The sequence below is a fragment of the Frieseomelitta varia genome, unplaced genomic scaffold (genome assembly GCF_011392965.1).
Source record: "Frieseomelitta varia isolate USP_RPSP 00005682 unplaced genomic scaffold, Fvar_1.2 scaffold_146, whole genome shotgun sequence".
In the NCBI taxonomy this organism is placed as follows: Eukaryota; Metazoa; Arthropoda; class Insecta; order Hymenoptera; family Apidae; genus Frieseomelitta; species Frieseomelitta varia.
The window spans coordinates 180,348-197,535 of record NW_025109150.1 but is presented as its reverse complement, the minus strand read 5'-3'; the positions used below and the strand labels follow the sequence as shown (position 1 = coordinate 197,535).

At 39.1% G+C, this 17,188-nt stretch overlaps 2 protein-coding genes and 1 long non-coding RNA gene across 6 annotated transcripts in view; all 3 read right to left on the bottom strand.

Moving 5' to 3' along the window:
* The window catches only part of LOC122534097, a 74,025-nt gene extending 70,124 nt beyond the window's left edge, over positions 1 to 3,901 (bottom strand). For all 3 annotated transcript variants that reach the window (XM_043664422.1, XM_043664432.1, XM_043664414.1), the window contains exon 1: positions 1,134 to 3,901. In XM_043664422.1, the coding sequence (XP_043520357.1) occupies positions 1,134 to 3,378 (2,245 nt within the window). In that variant the 5' untranslated portion in view covers positions 3,379 to 3,901. The remainder of the gene's footprint in view (positions 1 to 1,133) is intronic.
* Positions 1 to 17,188, bottom strand: part of LOC122533382 — a 227,746-nt gene that overhangs the window by 202,210 nt on the left and 8,348 nt on the right. The gene's annotated exons all lie outside the window — the stretch shown is intronic.
* LOC122534115 lies at positions 5,571 to 6,484 on the bottom strand. 2 transcript variants are annotated; one of them, XR_006307831.1, is made up of 2 exons: positions 5,855 to 6,484; positions 5,571 to 5,780 (listed from the first exon to the last, which is right to left on the bottom strand). It is a non-coding gene; the product is annotated as an uncharacterized LOC122534115 (long non-coding RNA). The 2 variants fall into 2 exon arrangements; XR_006307832.1 differs by having other exon boundaries at positions 5,864 to 6,484.

Genomic DNA, 17,188 nt, shown 5'->3' with positions numbered 1-17,188 from the left:
AGAATGCCTCGTTAATTTAAAAAAATAAGCGACTCGTTATGTTTGATAAGGAGCGAAACTTACTTTTACAGTGCGAAAGTTTCGTCAAAACGACGTCTGTCGAACGTTGGCGTAAATAGCGCGAGTTCGCGACCGAGAAGAAAACCGAGCTTTTAAAAGATAAGTTTCTCGCGTTAACGAGAGTTTTCGTTGCCGTTAAAGAGGCGATCATGGTCACGTGCTTCAAGGTGATTTCGACAGTCTGGCACTCGACATCCTCCGGCTCGAAATTCCACGCCGTACTTGAAACAGTTGGCCATCGAAGAGGCCATTTTCGCTTTGTCTTTCGCTCCGCGTATTTTCAACTCTTTTTTTTTTTTTTTTAATTACAAAGTAAGCCTTAATGTGAAGCGACGCGTAATAACGACGGTGCTCCCTCCTCGCGAGTCGTCATTTTCAATTAAAATTTGTAGAATTTGTAGAATACGTTGGCAGAACTAACTCGGTGAATATTCGAGAGCATGCTTTTGTTTCAACACGTTGACCGCTACGATGATCACTGGCGACCGTCGTTTCCATTTCTGTTTCATATTTTAGAATAATTAAAGTGAGATGAATATTTTTGAATCTCTTGAATAACTGTTAAATTTCATAAATTGTTAACATCCATAACTGGGTGGTGTCATATAGTGGAAAATATTTTTTTTCGTTGCACTAACCGAGACTAACTTCAACCTAACTTAACAATATCAATGACACGTGATTAAGTAACAATCAACTTATTGTAGAAAAAATTTACTAAATTATTATACAAACAAATTATTGTACAAAACTTTGTGACATCTCATCAACGACGTAACGAGACGTAACGATTATCGTGATTGACGATTGCAGCGGCGAAGCTTACAAGTTTGCAAGACGTTAATACAAAGTTTAAATTTTCAATTTTCCCAAGACAAATTGAACCAACGTTGCAGCATTTAAACGAACTTCGATATTAGAGCATCGTTTCACTCGTCCTCGTTAACGTCACAATGAAGGAGCAACCGTGTGACAAAATTTCTACCACACTGAGAGCCCCGTGCGCGAAAAAGCAACGCGCTCCGCCGTTTCAAACAGACTGAGACAAAGCATCAAAGCGATTCGTTTCTTACCTTGCGTGTCCCGTTCCTTTTTCTTGCGGCGCAGCCTTCTCTTTTGCACTTTCTCCGTGTAATTAGACGACGAGGAATCGTCGCAGCCGGCCATTTCCTGTTTCTCCGCCATCTTCCTCGCCTCCTCCTGCCTCCTCTTCAGCAGCTCGTACACTCTGTTGAAGTAATCCCTGGCGATGTCCTCGTTCGACTTATTCGTCAACACGCCACCGTGTTGGCTCGTGCAGTCGAAACGATCGACAGACTCGCCATCGTGGTTCGAATCTTCGCTTCGCTCCTGCGTGTCTTCCTCCAACGAAGGTAGCTCCTCGCTACCGTCCACGATCTTAAACGTGTCGCTCTTCTTCACGTTCGACCGTGCGTACAGTTCCTTGTAATCGTTGAACGTCTTCTTGGGAATCGTGCTGTAACCGCAGTCCGGGGAATTCACGTTGGACGAGTCGTTGGTATCGTGACTGCTCTCTCGAACGTTCGCGGCGTCCTCGACGGGCTTCCTATCGACGACCAGGTAGTTCTCCTGTAAACTGGTGCTCGGTCTCTCGTTGACGGTGTCGTTCGAGGCACCGGAAGCGCACGAATCCTCCGAGTTCCGCTGGTTCGACGAAACGTTCACGCAATCCTGCAGATTCTGACAGACTCGGCAGTTGCCGGTGACGGAGCACAGAGCTGTCCGAAGATCCTTCCACCGCGGTTTGCTCATAAAGTCCTCCTCCTTCACCTCTCTGGCCGTTTCGGACTCGCGACGCAGCCTCTCGTGCTTCTTCCTCTCCTTGTACTCGCGCCAGGACTCGTCGACGGTGTCCTGGCTGCTGGCACGCCTCGGCGGGTTCTCCTGCTCCGAGTCCAGGCTGCCGGCCATCTGGCCCAGCAGCACGTCGCTCCTGGTTTTTCGGTAGAGCTTCCGTTTCTCCGCGGTGTCCCGCGTTTCGGCCCACGGCCGGCCACTGCGATTCGTCGCACTCGTTTCCGCGGCCTCGAGGATCGTCTCGCTCCTGGAACGGCGGCACGCTTTTTGCCCGAACGAATCCTTGGAACGCGACCTGCCGGCTCTCGGGCATCTCTCCCTCTCGACCTGCCTCCCGCCGCCGCTCCCTTTCTGCCTGTCCTTCTCAAGAATCTCCGGATCGAACCTGACGATGCTCGTCTCGCTGCGCACCTTTCGAGTACGATAACCTCGCGGATCCTCCGGCCGTCTGCAATCCGAGTACCTCTTCTGAATTCCGACGCCTTTCGGCCAAGCCGGTGAGACGTTGCACCGTTCCAGCTCCATCCTCTCTTGAATTTTCGTTCTCAAGAACGATCTCACCCTTTCCAGCTCGTCGTTCCCGATCCGCCTGCAATTTCCGACGTTCGCGTCGCCCGGAACCGGCTGGAAAGTTCCGTCGAGTGCGTCGCCTCTCGTTCTCCTCACGTTCTTCTCCCTGATCGCCTCCCTCAGACGAGTCAAACCGTCTTTGATCCTCTCGCTGCGAATCCGATCCTCGTCGTTCGTGTCGACGCTCGGTCTCGTGTTCCTGTCAGGCTCCTCTTCCTCCACGTGGACCAATCGCGGCAGCGTCTCGCTGCGACTCCTCAGGTAACACTTCACCTTCCTGCATCTCTCCCTCGCCAGTTCCTCGGGACTTCGTCGAGCGTCGTAGCACTCGTTCGTTAGATCGTCGATGATCTGCCGTCGCAGGTAATCCCCCACGGAGTATTTTCTTCCCGAGCTCGCCCTCTCCTCGCCTTCTCGCTCCGAGCCGCCGGAGGAATGCCTGTCCCGCCTCTTTTTTCTCTTCTCTTTCACCGTCACGTCGCTCTTCGACTTCCGCGGCTCGTAGCCAAACCGAACCGCGCCGAACTTCGTGCTGAACCCGTCCGCGTTCCTGTTGCCCGGGGCAGGAAGCACGACCGTCGAGGGCGTGGATGTGGACGAGAAGGACGCGGAGGCGGCGGCGGATGGACCACCGGTTGTTGGAAACTCCTCGCGCGTTCTCAGGCCCTCGCGAAACGAGCCTCTGGCCCGCTGCGCCGTCCGACCAGTCGTCTCGACTAGAAGCCGGCCGTCCTTGTCCAACAGCTGGATGACAGGAAGCGTGTCCGCGGACGTGGTCAGCTCCCACTCCCAGTGAAGCGGCTTGTCCAGCCTCAGTCTGATGATCGGTTCCGCCGGCTCGCTCGACGACGAAGAATCTCGATCGACCAGGCACGACGACGACGACGACGACGACGGCGCGGCTGTTACAAGCGGGTGAGCGTTCTTCATGTTTCCGGTTCTCGCGCGCTCCCGTGCACACGCTCCGAGAGAGACGCGGTTTTTCGTTCTTGCGCCCTCGAGTTCGATCACCTCCGCGGCCACCGTCCACTTTTCGGCTCCCCTCCCTTAACGATCCGGTTGCGATCTCGCTCTGCTCGCGATTCTGCCTCGTAACACACACCTTGTTTCGATAGTTTCTTTCCCTTTTTTTTTTTAGTGTAACCAAGAGGAAAATTATCGATCTTCGAGTCCCCTGTATCTCGATTTTTATTTCTCTGGATTAACCATCTTTTTGCCCATTTTTTTTTTTTTTTTTTTCGCGATATTTAATTTATTATTTCTTCGTAGTTTTAGTAGCTTTTTCTCAATTCTTGGGCAAATTTTATTCAACAAGGTAATAAAAAGCAGAGTCTATACGCAGATAATTTCTATAATCATAGGGTTCGTTTGTCTTTAGCTGCTTTAATCTCTTGCGCTGGAATTTTTTTGTCCCAATATTGTAATATTTTCTCAGTTTTAAGTATATCCAAGTATAACCCAGGTAAAACAAATAATAAATTTATTACTTCTCAATAATTTCTTACCGATGAGAAAAAGAAAAAGAAAGCGACGAATTATTGCATACGGTTTATATACGGTCACTCGTTATGGTCCGCAATCAGTTGCCAGCGCCGAGTGGTTATAAGACGACAATTATAATATCGATTTAGGTTTCGACTTTTGCGTTTTCGATTTTCCAAGACAGTAATTTTATCGATCAACGCGACTTTTGAATTTAGATTTTCGAGTATATTAGTTTTATCGATTAACGTGACTTTTGCATTCCGACTTTTTCAGATAGCAGTTTTGAATTTTGATTATCAGGAGAATAGTTTTATCGATCAACGTGATTTTCGCATTTCGATTTTCCAAGACAATGTTCTTGTCTTGGGAACAGCGTGACTTTTAAATTTAGATTCTCTAGAACAATAGTTTTCATCGAAAAACGTGACTTTTGCACTTCGATTTACCATCAAGACAATATTTCCATCAAATAGCGTGAATAACTTTTGAACTTTGATTCTCTGAGACAACAGTTTTATCGATCAACGCGACTTTTGCATTTCGATGTTCAGTCGTGACTTTTGTTTCGATTGCTTTACTGTTTCGCGAAGACGTTTCTGTTCTCTATTTCTATTTTACGGCGACACGGAGGGATCTGTACCGCTGCGGCCCGAAGCCGAGTATCAATATTGAGATATTCATTTAGATCGATATTTCCAGATTCCGCCAGAGTACGCAAATATTTGCGCTCTCGCATCGGAGGATATTTTCAAAACGAAACGGAGACGTTTTCGCAAAGGCGTATAAATGTTTTCGCTCCGGAATTCGAAACTTTGGGAATTGTTGCTTGTTCTTTCGAACGAGCAGCCGAAACACGGCACAGCAGTTTACGGTTCTTATAGAAACATTGTTCGCAAGATCAAACTTCCGTCCGGATCTCACTTTGTTCCTCACTTTACAATGTATTTATTTCGCTCTTCCGTTTAATTAAAAATTATTTTAACACTTGCACCTCGCTTCGTTCTTCTTCACTTCGCTTCTTCTTTTGTTAAAATATTATTTTAAAACGCGAGACTTCTCGCTGCCCGGCTCATAATCTTCTCGAAGACTATCTAAAAATCAGTTTGCAATAATTTCACAGTGATACTTGTTTATTTAATCAAAAATTATTTTCGACTTTCACATCGTTCTTCACTTTATTAAAATATTATTAATTTTTTCTCCTTTTATTAAAATACTATTTTTTCCGGCTCATAATCTTCTCGAAGATTATCTAAAAATCAGTTTCCAATAATTTCACGGTAATACTTGTTTATTCAATTAAAAATTATTTTAATATTTTTCGACTTTTACTCCACTTCACCTTTTATTAAAATACTGTTTTTTCCGTTCTTCGGCTCATAATCTTTTCGAGAATTATATAAAAATCAATTTGCAATAATTTCACGGTAATACTTGTTTATTCAATTAAAAATTATTTTAATACTTTTCGACTTTTACTCCACTTCACCTTTTATTAAAATACTATTTTTTCCGTTCTTCGGCTCATAATCTTTTCGAGAATTATCTAAAAATCAGTTTGCAATAATTTCACGGTAATACTTGTTTATTCAATTAAAAATTATTTTAATACTTTTCGACTTTTACTCCACTTCACCTTTTATTAAAATACTATTTTTTCCGTTCTTCGGCTCATAATCTTCTCGAGGATTATCTAAAAATCAGTTTGCAATAATTTCACGGCAATACTTGTTTATTCAATTAAAAATTATTTTAATACTTTTAATACCTTCACTTCACTTCACTTCACCATTTACTAAAATATTATTTTTTCTCGTTCTCTGGTTCATAATCTTCTCGAGGGTCATCTAGAAATCAAGCATAAGTTCATTTACAACTATTTTATATTCATCTAATTGTTAAAATTATTTTAACCATTTACAATTCTCACTTTGTTCTTCTCTCCACGCGCGAGGACCACAATTCTACTTCCGATCTGGAAAAAAAAATCGAACGTCGATCGGAAAAGAGAATATCTCCACGGCAAGGTGCTGTTTACTTCACTTCCACTCCGATATTAATCAACCGATACCGAACGTAGTGTATCAAGGATCGTGCGGTTCTACATTTTTCCTGCTTCCACGAGCAGCGTGATATCTGGGCTGATACGCGCATAAAACGCGATCGATGAATTATTGTTGGACGATGAATCGAATCGGGGGCCCGAGGCGCTTCACGTCGCTTACGTAACCGCGACCTCAGACGCTTGGCAGCTTGTCAGAGAATCGAGAGAGTTTGACTTCCTCCTTGATGTTTCCGAAACGGCTTCATACCGCACTCGCGTTCTCCCTTCCCGCCGTGTTTATTATTCACGTGTCCGCGAAAGAGGACGAAAAGTTGCCGAGAAACACGACTTATACGTTTCGAAAGGGGGTTGAACCGTGTAACAGGTCCCTCTGTACTTTCTAATAGGAAAACGCGATGGAAAAAGTGGCCTGTCCAGTGTTTCCAAGGACTATCGTCTTCTATTTTCGTGATACTAAATGTTAAACAAGGTTTTGGAATATTTCTGATTGGAAAATGTGACAGAGAAAGTAAATGAATGTTGAGAATTTCCAAAGACAACATTTTTATGCTGATAATGTTAAATGATACTTTACTCAATATTAAATAATACTTTGGTAATACTTTACTTAATATTAAATAATATTTCTAATAAGAAAATGTGACAAAGAAAGTAAATGAATGTTGAGAATTTCCAAAGACAACATTTTTATGCTGATAATGTTAAATGATACTTTACTCAATATTAAATAATACTTTGGTAATACTTTACTTAATATTAAATAATATTTCTAATAGGAAAATGTGACAGAGAAAGTAAATGAATGTTGAATATATATATTATAATTTTTAAAATTATTAATTAATTAATTAATTTTTTTAATTAAAATATAATAATAAATATTATTTCTGATGTTTGGTTAGATTTAATTATTGTAATATTTATTAATTGCAAATTAATTGTTTTTTTTTAAACTAAAATCCAAGTAATAATATAAATAAATTATATATAAATATTTTATCAAAATATATCTTTTTCAGACATATTACTATTTTTAAAAAATAATATATAATAAGTATATATATATATATTTATAAAATGATTATAAATTTATATATATATATATATACCTATATTAATATTATTAAATAATTTATATATATATAAATTATTTAATATAAATATATATATATATATATATATATATATATATATGAAGTAAATGAATTTCCAAAGACAACTTGTATTTTCATACTAATAACATTAAATAACACTTTAAAATACAATTTCGAATAGCGAGTGAACGTGGTCAGTCGCGAGTTTCCAAAGACCTGCCGACTTATATTTTTACTCTGATGACACCAGTGCATTTCATAGTCTGAATTCCTAAATAGAAGCCGAATTCACCAAATCCACAGTGAAACATTCTCAAATATCGATCCTATTCTAATCCACTCGGATTAACTTGAAATAATTCCCTCGACACCGTCTCACAGCCCCGATTGATTTTAAAAGGCAGCGCAGAATCGCGCCAACTCGTAATCTCGTTCGACTTGCAAAAAAAAAAAAGAAAAAAAGAAAAGTCAATTTGTTCGCCGAAACTCACGGCGCAACTTTCTAACGAGACTACCGCGGAAAGACAGACCGGCTGCTGGGTCGGCCTTCGCGTCGCGTAACATCATTCTAGAAACTCGCCGAGATCCCCTCCCCCCTCCCCGCGAGCATGATGTCACCGGGTAAAGTGAATCGAAGCGCAAGACGCGAGAGACGTTGAAATAGGTTTTGCAAGAAATGGCGGCCGGCGGCAGACGCCAAAGTACGCCGTGTTTACAAGCAGCCGGTTATAAATAATCACGCGTGAAATCGCGATGGGGATTTTTTCGGTTAGCGATCCCTCGATCTTCTCTCAAATGGCTGCTGCTACTTTCCGCCTCGCTTCCTCGTGCCCGCGCGTTTAACACGCCCACGTGGTTCCAGGAAAGGAGCCTGGCCTGCCGAAACGATCTGCAAATCGTTTGAATACGTTGCTCCGAGAAAATATAACGCGGTCGAGGGAACGTCGAAGGGGCGAGATCGACGAACGAAAAGGTCGAAATCGAATGATGAAAACCAGGTTGCCTCCTCTCTTACCAAATCGACTTGCCGATTGCGACACTCTGACAGGGCGAGCCGCGTCCCGATTCCCATCGGGAGCGTGCCTACACATCTCGAAATATCTCGCGAGAGATTCGCTCGCGCTCGTCGATTCTTGACAAACGGCCAACCGCGTTCAGGTGAACGTCACCGTTGCTGAAGCGGAACGAAGGCGACAGCGGTACCGAAGGTCGCGGGATTTCGAAGAAATCGCGAACGGTAGAACTCCACTTGGTTCGATTGGCTCGTGAGAGTGTTGTTGGAATGTTGTACTAACATTGTGCAAAAAGTTTCGTACGTATCATACTACAAAATGGTTGGTATGGCACGAAATGGTATCTGAAACAGTCGCGAAAAATTTGTATAAATGGGAAAAACAATTCGAGAATGAGAAGAGGAAGTATAAAGAAGCTGGGTATTTGCTGCAGGAGATGTAAAAAATTTTGTATATATGTATTATATTATGGTTATGGCACAAAGTTGTATCTCAAACATAAGTGAAGAAAAGAATATAAAGAAGCTGGACATTTATTGCAGAAAATTGATATTCAACTTGGTTAAAGATCCGATTGAATATTGTCACTCATATACCGATGTTAATCAGTTACATACACTAGAACTACCAAAATGGTCAAAATGACCATTTGAATATTTTTGTTAGATCTTCTATAAATGTAAAACAGTATATTTTTGGAGATTCTTTGCGAAACAAAAAATTTCTGTTTCTTTTAGTTTAACGTCAAAAGCGAACAAGTGGTCAACATGACAAATTTATAATTTTCTATATAAGTTTTATATATTTAGACAGTCGACTGACTTTTAATCAAATGTATTAACAGAAACCTATATTCTCCATTATTAACTTCTTATCGTGGCTTGCACTTTAATTTCTTTGCTATTATATTATACTTTCTTCTATTATATTAGAATTATATTATATAACTATATTGTATTTTCTTCTATTATATTAGAATTATATTGTATAATTATATTGTACTTTCTTCTATTACATTAGAATTATATTATATAATTATATTGTACTTTCTTCTATTACATTAGAATTATATTATATAATTATATTGTACTTTCTTCTATTACATTAGAATTATATTATATAATTATATTTTACTTTCTTCTATTATATTATTATATTATATTATATAATTATATTGTACTTTCTTCTATTATATTAGTATTATATTGTATAATTATGTTATACTTTCTTCTATTATATTAGAATTATATTATATAATTATATTGTACTTTCTTCTATTACATTAGAATTATATTATATAATTATATTTTACTGTCTTCTATTATATTATTATATGGTATTATATAATTATATTATACTTTTTTCTATTATATTAGAATTATATTATATAATTATATTGTACATTCTTCTATTATATTAGAATTATATTATATAATTATATTGTACACTCTTTTATTATATTAGAATTGTATTATATAATTATATTGTACTTTCTTCTATTATATCATTATATTATATTATATTATTATTTCTTCTATTATGTTCTATTATATTACTATATACTTTATATTATACTTTCTTTTTGCTGTTATATCATACTTTCCCATCGGTAGTCCTACCGTTAATATCCCGCAAGATCATCTCGATTGCAACTTTCCAGCTGCATATACCACGAAAACTTACACCGAGCCAATTGTTTCATCGTGCCAATTACAGCCCGTTCAGACTAATAATACAAATTCAATTGAAAGTGAAACAGCTAACTGTCCGCGCAAATTCTGGATACACCTACGTACGAAATTTTCCGAATACATCCGAGATATGTACAACCGTAAATAGAGATTTACGATGCGAAGGCGACCGCGAGATGGTAATTCGCGCGTGGAATCGAGCGCGTGAGGGTTGGATCGACGGATCGATGGATCGATGGTGTCTCGATGCGGAGACGTCGCGTGCGACTCGCGTACGAGCCAGCCGCGGATTCACTGAGGCGTCGGCGCGGCTGCGTTGCCGCCGCGGCCTGTAAACCCACGTCGCCGTCATACCGATCTTAAAATAAATCCCGCGGGATCCAATGGGCTAGGATGCGGGAATGCCAACACGTGGGATGTGTCACGAATATCGTTCGTTCGATCGCACGCCCCGCCGAGGCCAGGTATGCACGAAGAAACGTGCGCGCGAGCCTGGAATTTTCAAGCTGGATCGCGCGACTCGCTTCCCGCGCCGGCCACCGCTCATTTTTCTGCCCGAGGAATTCATCTTCCCTCGCGCGAGACACGAGAAAATATTTATGCTCGGTTATTTGGGAGCTGCAGTTGGGTTCAACATCACCTTTCTTTTTTTTTTCTCTCTCTCTCTTTTAATTTATTGGTTTGGAATTTACGAGCGAAAGGAGAACATTAACAAGTCAATCATTTTGCAGACTGTATTCAACAACTTCTTGCAACGTGAGATTCACCTTGTTTCAACGTCAAATTCAAATTCACCTCGTTCGCGAGTGACTTTTTATTTTTTTTTGGTAACTTACAATATCTTGGAATCTACAGACGAAAACTCCGCGAGAGTTGAGCTTTTCTTTTTAATTTGCCTTTTTTTCTTAGAATCTTCGTTTAATTTTTCTTTTAAATTCACCTTGGAAGTTTCTTCAGTTAACGAATGAAAGGAACTTGGAAATTTGAACTAAAAGCGAAACATTAAGTTAAAAATACAAACTTCTATTATTGAATAATATATTGTAAATAATTTAAATAATTTATATATATTCTTAATATATAATATATGTATACTAATATATATAATAATATAAACTGATATATATAATATAATATAATAATATAATATATAAATATAATATATATTTATAATATATATAATATATATATACATGTATGTGTATTATTAAATAATTTATATAAATACATTATTTAAATTAAATATATTTATATAAATATATTGGAAAAATCCAGTAATTTAATCCAAAAACATTCAAGATTCTGCAATAAGTGTGCAAACACTTCGTAATAGCGATCCTTTTCACATCAACCCACTTCGCGGGAATACGGTGGCCACGCGGTATGGAAATTCCATAGCGACGTTCTATCCAAAGTTTCTGCCAAAGTTCCCAACTGTTTCGCCCATCGCGAAACTTGACGCAGCCATTGAAAAGCTTGGCGCCGCGACGTTGCACCGTGCCCCTCCCATCCGAGGCGTTATGACACTGCTTGATAAATAGATAAAACTGGCTCCACGATCACGTTTGTGTGACGTTTGCTTACTTTCTATCAGTGATCAAGCGTAACGATATATGGAACACACGTGGAAATGGACGCACGTGTAAAACAAACAAGCGTGTCGTAATCATCCGCTCTAGAAAGCGACCGCGAATGTCGCGTTTGGCTTCGGAATCATGTCACTGAATCTTCATCCTTGTTGACCGAGACTTGTTTGCTCGCCGTTTGTTACTTTCCTTCTGTTTATCGTTTAACGAGTTATTCTAGTGTGAACTTTTGAAAAAACTCGATTTTTTTTTGCATATTCTTAAAGGACATAGTTTGAAGAATAAATCTCTGTAACATGTGAACTCCTAAAATTAACGAAGTTATGGTTGTTTGAAGGACGCGACGACCAGCGTCATTGTTACCGCAATACTAAACTTTAAAGGCATTTTTCTGGAAACTATGTTTCTCAGAACGGACGGTGTCCATGATATTTTAAAATCTACTTGACCAATTGACTCAAAATTTTAAGTACGCATTTAGTACATGTGTGACTATAGCCCCTACCAGAATCAACTGAAAAATTTTATTTCTTATATTTCTTTAGGCTTCCGAAGTTTAACAAAAACTATGCAAAAATCGATGATCGAACTTCAAGGTATCGCCACTTTTTTTAATTACCGACTTTTTTCTTTTGTTTTGGTACCTGCTATAGCCAAACTCATACTAATTAAGGGGCATTCGCGTTTTTTTTTTTATTTCCGACAAGCAGAATGGCCTGAGACGACCTTTTTTAAAAGCGACTATGTTTGAGAGTATGCAGTGCCACTAATTGTAACTATTTTTTGTCCCAAAAAATTTTGAAACGTCGTTGAAATACGTAGAAATGAACCTTGTCAATTTGACTGCAAAAGGTGTAACAGTTTCTTTGCAAAAAATTCCCTAAGAAAGTTAAAAAGACACGCACCTCACACTAGAATACTCCCTTAAGTTATGTTTCTGCAACGAAAAATTGAAGATTGAAACATCCCAGTGGTGGAACAATCTCCCACTTGGTGATTGTAGATTGTAGGTATAGTTGTGGGACGTGGACCGACTGTCGAGAGGATTTAATAGATAAAGAATGAGGTTGATCTGTTCGCGCCTGGTGGAATTTTTATTGCTCGGACACCGTTCGGAATTCCCGGTAAGAAAATATAATTCTAATTGTAAAATCCACGTAGCATGCAGTTTCCACAGAGATATAAACATATAACGTTGAAGATCGACGTTTAATTCTCTTGACATATTTAATTTAATATTGTTGGCAATTAATACGATTCGCGGTGTGTTTTGTCTCGGATTCGATGGTTTATCCTATATTCATATTTATGAGTATACGTCGAGCGGAATTATTAATTTTAATTTTATATCGTTTAATAAATTATTTAATGCACTGACTAAAGTATCACTAAAACATTGTACCGAATGAATTAAATTGCATGACAATTTAATTTCAATGTTCAAAAATTAAAATTTCGTATTTCAATATTTCTTTTATAACTGCCAACTGCTAATTTAATATAAATCAACAGAGAATTTTATTTCTCTAAGGTGAATTGAAATCACGTACTTTATCAAGCTCGTTAGTTTAAATTACTTTCTCTAGAAAAAGTCAGAGATATTATTATAAAGGAAGAAATATAAAATATTTAATTTAACGAGATGATGACAAACGAGTTGATGTAACAAAAATACAGTTTAATCGTAAAATTTCATTCCGATTCTTTCGAATTTCGTCACGAGTGCAACGTGAACAAAGTGCTTGGACATCACTGCCTTCCAGACAGAGGAAACGTTGGTCTTATTATTAGAATCGCACGAGCCAACGGTATCTCCCGACTTTAGGAATAATTACACGCATGGCCGGCTATTAATCGATCGCGCGGAACGTTAATGGGCGTTCCATTTACGCAACGTTCATGCAGAATACTTGGCCAGTATTCGATTGCCAAAAATTCCTTACAGTTCGGACCTCTCTCTCTCGTTGCTCGTCCCCTCTCTTATTGCGCAATCCGCGCAATAAGAGGAGAAACGCGCGCGAATCGGAACACCGTTTCGTTCCGTGGATTTTCAACGAATTCTTCGAGCTGAAAGGAAAAAAAAAAAAAAAAAAAGAAAAAAAAGAGAAAGAATTGTCACGAGCGAGTAAAATAACGAAAGGTGGAAAAAAAGAAAACGAGGTAGCACGAGAGAGCGTGACAACAAGCAGTTGTCTGAAATAACGGGAGACGAAATAAGAACGAAGGCATCTCCGCGGTCGAAGGGTAAGAAAGGATGCTATTTCCACAGTTGACAGAAGTCTCTTTCATTATTATCGCAAACGAATCGATCCTCCCTCCTCCACCCGCGCGCGCATGAGTGTAAGGTTTCTCCCCGCGTGATTTCCGTGCCGCTCTCTCGTTTATTCAATTTTCCGGAATATTCTTCTTCCGGTGGCAAGAAACATTTCAAATTACATGAAAATACCGAGTAATTGGAGTCCGTGACGCAATCAACTACGTCAGTCCGCGAAGATCTTTTTGTGGAAAGGCTGATGGAAACTGTTCCCGAGTTTATTTTACGAATGAGAGAGTCCTCGCCTTTGACCGCTTGCTATCAATTATTCCCGGTCGATGCCGATTCGAATTGAAAATCGTATAATTGTCCCGGTGGCAGGCGACTTCTCTCGAGGAAGATGAAGATTTCTTTCGCCGGAGCAGAAATCGTCGCCATCAGGATTCCATGTTGAAATACTTTTTCTTTTCTTTCTTTTTTTTTTTTTTTTGAAAATTCGTGTTCGGAATTTCGCGTTCGTTTTCAGAATAACTCGAATTCCTTTTTTGATTCCGTGACGCGCGAATTATTGAAAATTTTCATCGCAATTACGTGATAATAAAATAATAAACAACCTCTGACGAGGCGAAAGAAATTCTTGGCGGGTGTTCGAATGAAAACTCAGAGTCAGCAGTTTTGTCGTAGCATAGAAAATAATAATTTATTCAGCGGAAATATAAACGTACAGTGTGTGTGTGTGTGTGTGTGTGTGTCTGTGTCTGTGTATGTACGTGTGTGTACTGCGGGGAAACATTATTTTTCTCTCGAAATGAACATAAAGTGTCGACTATCCTTCCGACATAGCGAATAATCTCTCTACACTGCGCACCTAGTGAGGCATCGTTGGTGGCACGCACTTCTCTTTCTCTCTCTTTTCTTTTTTTTTCTTTTTTTTTTTTTTACTTTTTTTTTACATCACTCCTCGTTCTCGAAACATTTTATAAAACAGTACGTAGTAGGTTTCTCGGTCCTCGTCTACAAAAAACGTATCGGTCGGTAAATTCTTCTAAACTTCGATTCGCCCGTTCGCCCGTCGTCTAAAAAATGGAAAATAAAAAATAAAAAAGAAAGGAGGGGGAACTAGCTCGATCTCGAGCGTTTTCGTGCACACGCGAATGTACAATAGATCCTCCACGCGCGTGCTCTTCTACTATTTGCCCCCCCCCCTCCCTCTGAATGTACAATTCACCTCGTCCTCCTTTGTTTCTCTCTCGTTCCCCACCCTTCTTTTCGCCCTTAAATCCAAATATATATTGTTCCAACCAGCGAGAGAAAGAGAGATAAACTCGCACGAGATCCGCAGCTTTGGATTCGCGCGCGATGTTGAGTCAAATGAATGGAACTTACGTTTGTTTGCATTGATTGCTACTCTCCCTCCCCTTCTCCGCCCACCCACTGAGGCAAATATTCTGAGGCTGATGGAACTCGATTGAAAGTTTTCGCGTGCACGCGCAAAAGGTTGCCCGTTCCCGCATTTTCCATTGTGATGGAATATTGATTTCGCCGCGGCTGATTATTTCCATTGTACTTAATCGCGACTTTCAATGCGAAATTGCGATCGATTCAAGCGCCGCGCTATTGTAGTACCCGGTGTGTCTAACGCTATTGCAGAACTATCGACGGTTAGTCAAAATGGCCAACTTAATTGCAATATCTGTCATTCGGGCATTCTACGCACGTAGAGCACAGAGATTTCTTTTCCGAGTTTTTAGATTGTAATCGCTTCCGTGTATGTATGATTTGTGTAATATCATTTTTGTGTAATATATAATTATACATTTAATTATAATTAATGATATATAAGTATATATTTCTGGAAATTTATGAACTTATCATTTTTAAGTGTGTATACATATGATGTATATAATTTCTAGAATATATAAATAACAATTTCTAAAATAATTTCTAGAATATATAAATGAACTTGTATCGTAAAATTTTTCTGTTTCCCCTTTCATTTTAATTTTATCTCGATGGAAATCTCGTGCTTACAATCGTTGGTAGTTCTACGGCTGATTGGAATAGTGTCAAGTTTTATCAATTCGAATGTATGATTTGTAACATTTTTAGAACGTGTAATATATAATTATACATTTAATCATAATAAATGATATATATATTTCTGGAAATTTATAAATTTATCATTTTTAAGTGTATATACATTTGATGTATATAATTTCTAGAATATATAAATAACAATTTCTAAAATAATTTCTAGAATATATAAATGAACTTATATCGTAAAATTTTTCTGTTCCCGCTTTCATTTTAATTTTATGTCGGTGGAAATCTCGTGCTTACAATCGTTGGCAATTCTACGGCTGATTGGAATAGTGTCAAGTTTTATCAATTCGAATGTATGATTTGTATCATTTTTAGAATGTGTAATATATAATTATACATTTAATCATAATTAACGATATATAAGTATATATTTCTGGAAATTTATGAATTTATCATTTTTAAGTGTACAACATACGATGTATATAATTTCTAGAATATATAAATGAACTTGTATAGTAAAATTCTTCTGTTTCCTCTTTCATTTTAATTTTATCTCGATGGAAATCTCGTGCTTACAATCGTTGGTAGTTCTAGGGTTGAACAAATTTTATCAATTCGAATATACTGGTGTTCTGGTGTTATAACTTTTGAGAAGCCACCTTGAGAAAGAAAAATCAGACGAATTGACGCATGATTCGTGAGAATTTATTTCAGCACCCTCTCCCTCTCAAAAAAATATACGAAACTTCAAGCGCACGTTTTGAAACTTCATTCACGTGTAATCGACGCTTCCCCGATTTTCCCCCCATTTTTCTCTCTGCAAATATATACATGCTTGTTCAACGACCATGCAGCAACAGTTCCATTTCATTTGACTGAACATTTTTATCGGACGCCCTGTCGTACGCAGCAGCGATTCGCGCACGCGGATCTCGCGGCTCGACGCGTGCAACAAATTATTCGCGATAAGAAACGAACGCTACTCGCTGACACGTGACGAAAATCAATCGCGTGGGAAACGAAACGAAATAAACAGGCAGGAACGGAATTTACCTTCGAAACCGCTAAAACATAACAATTTGTCTTTCAGTAAAACATCAATCAAGCAAAATCCATCTCGTAATATAAAAACGTAAACGAGGAGGATCGAGAGAAAAGATCGATCGAGATGAAATAGATCTTTCCAGCGATATACAAATGTACAATTCCCAATTTCGCCGAATTTCTAACAAGTGAACTTATTAACCTACGCCGCGTCGAAACGAAATCCATATATCGCTCGTTAAGAGCGTCTGTCGCTTCTCGCAAGCTACGCTCTCAAATGTGCTCGCGCGGCCATTTCCTTGAAACGCGACGAATCTCTACGCGGTTTGCACTTTCCGTGACTCGCCGCTACCTATCTATGTAAATCAACGTTTATAAAAGATCGCATGAACAACACGGGGGGGGGGGGGGGATAAACTGGACAAATCGCATTGGGTTTTACAGGATCGTTACCGCGTAATAATA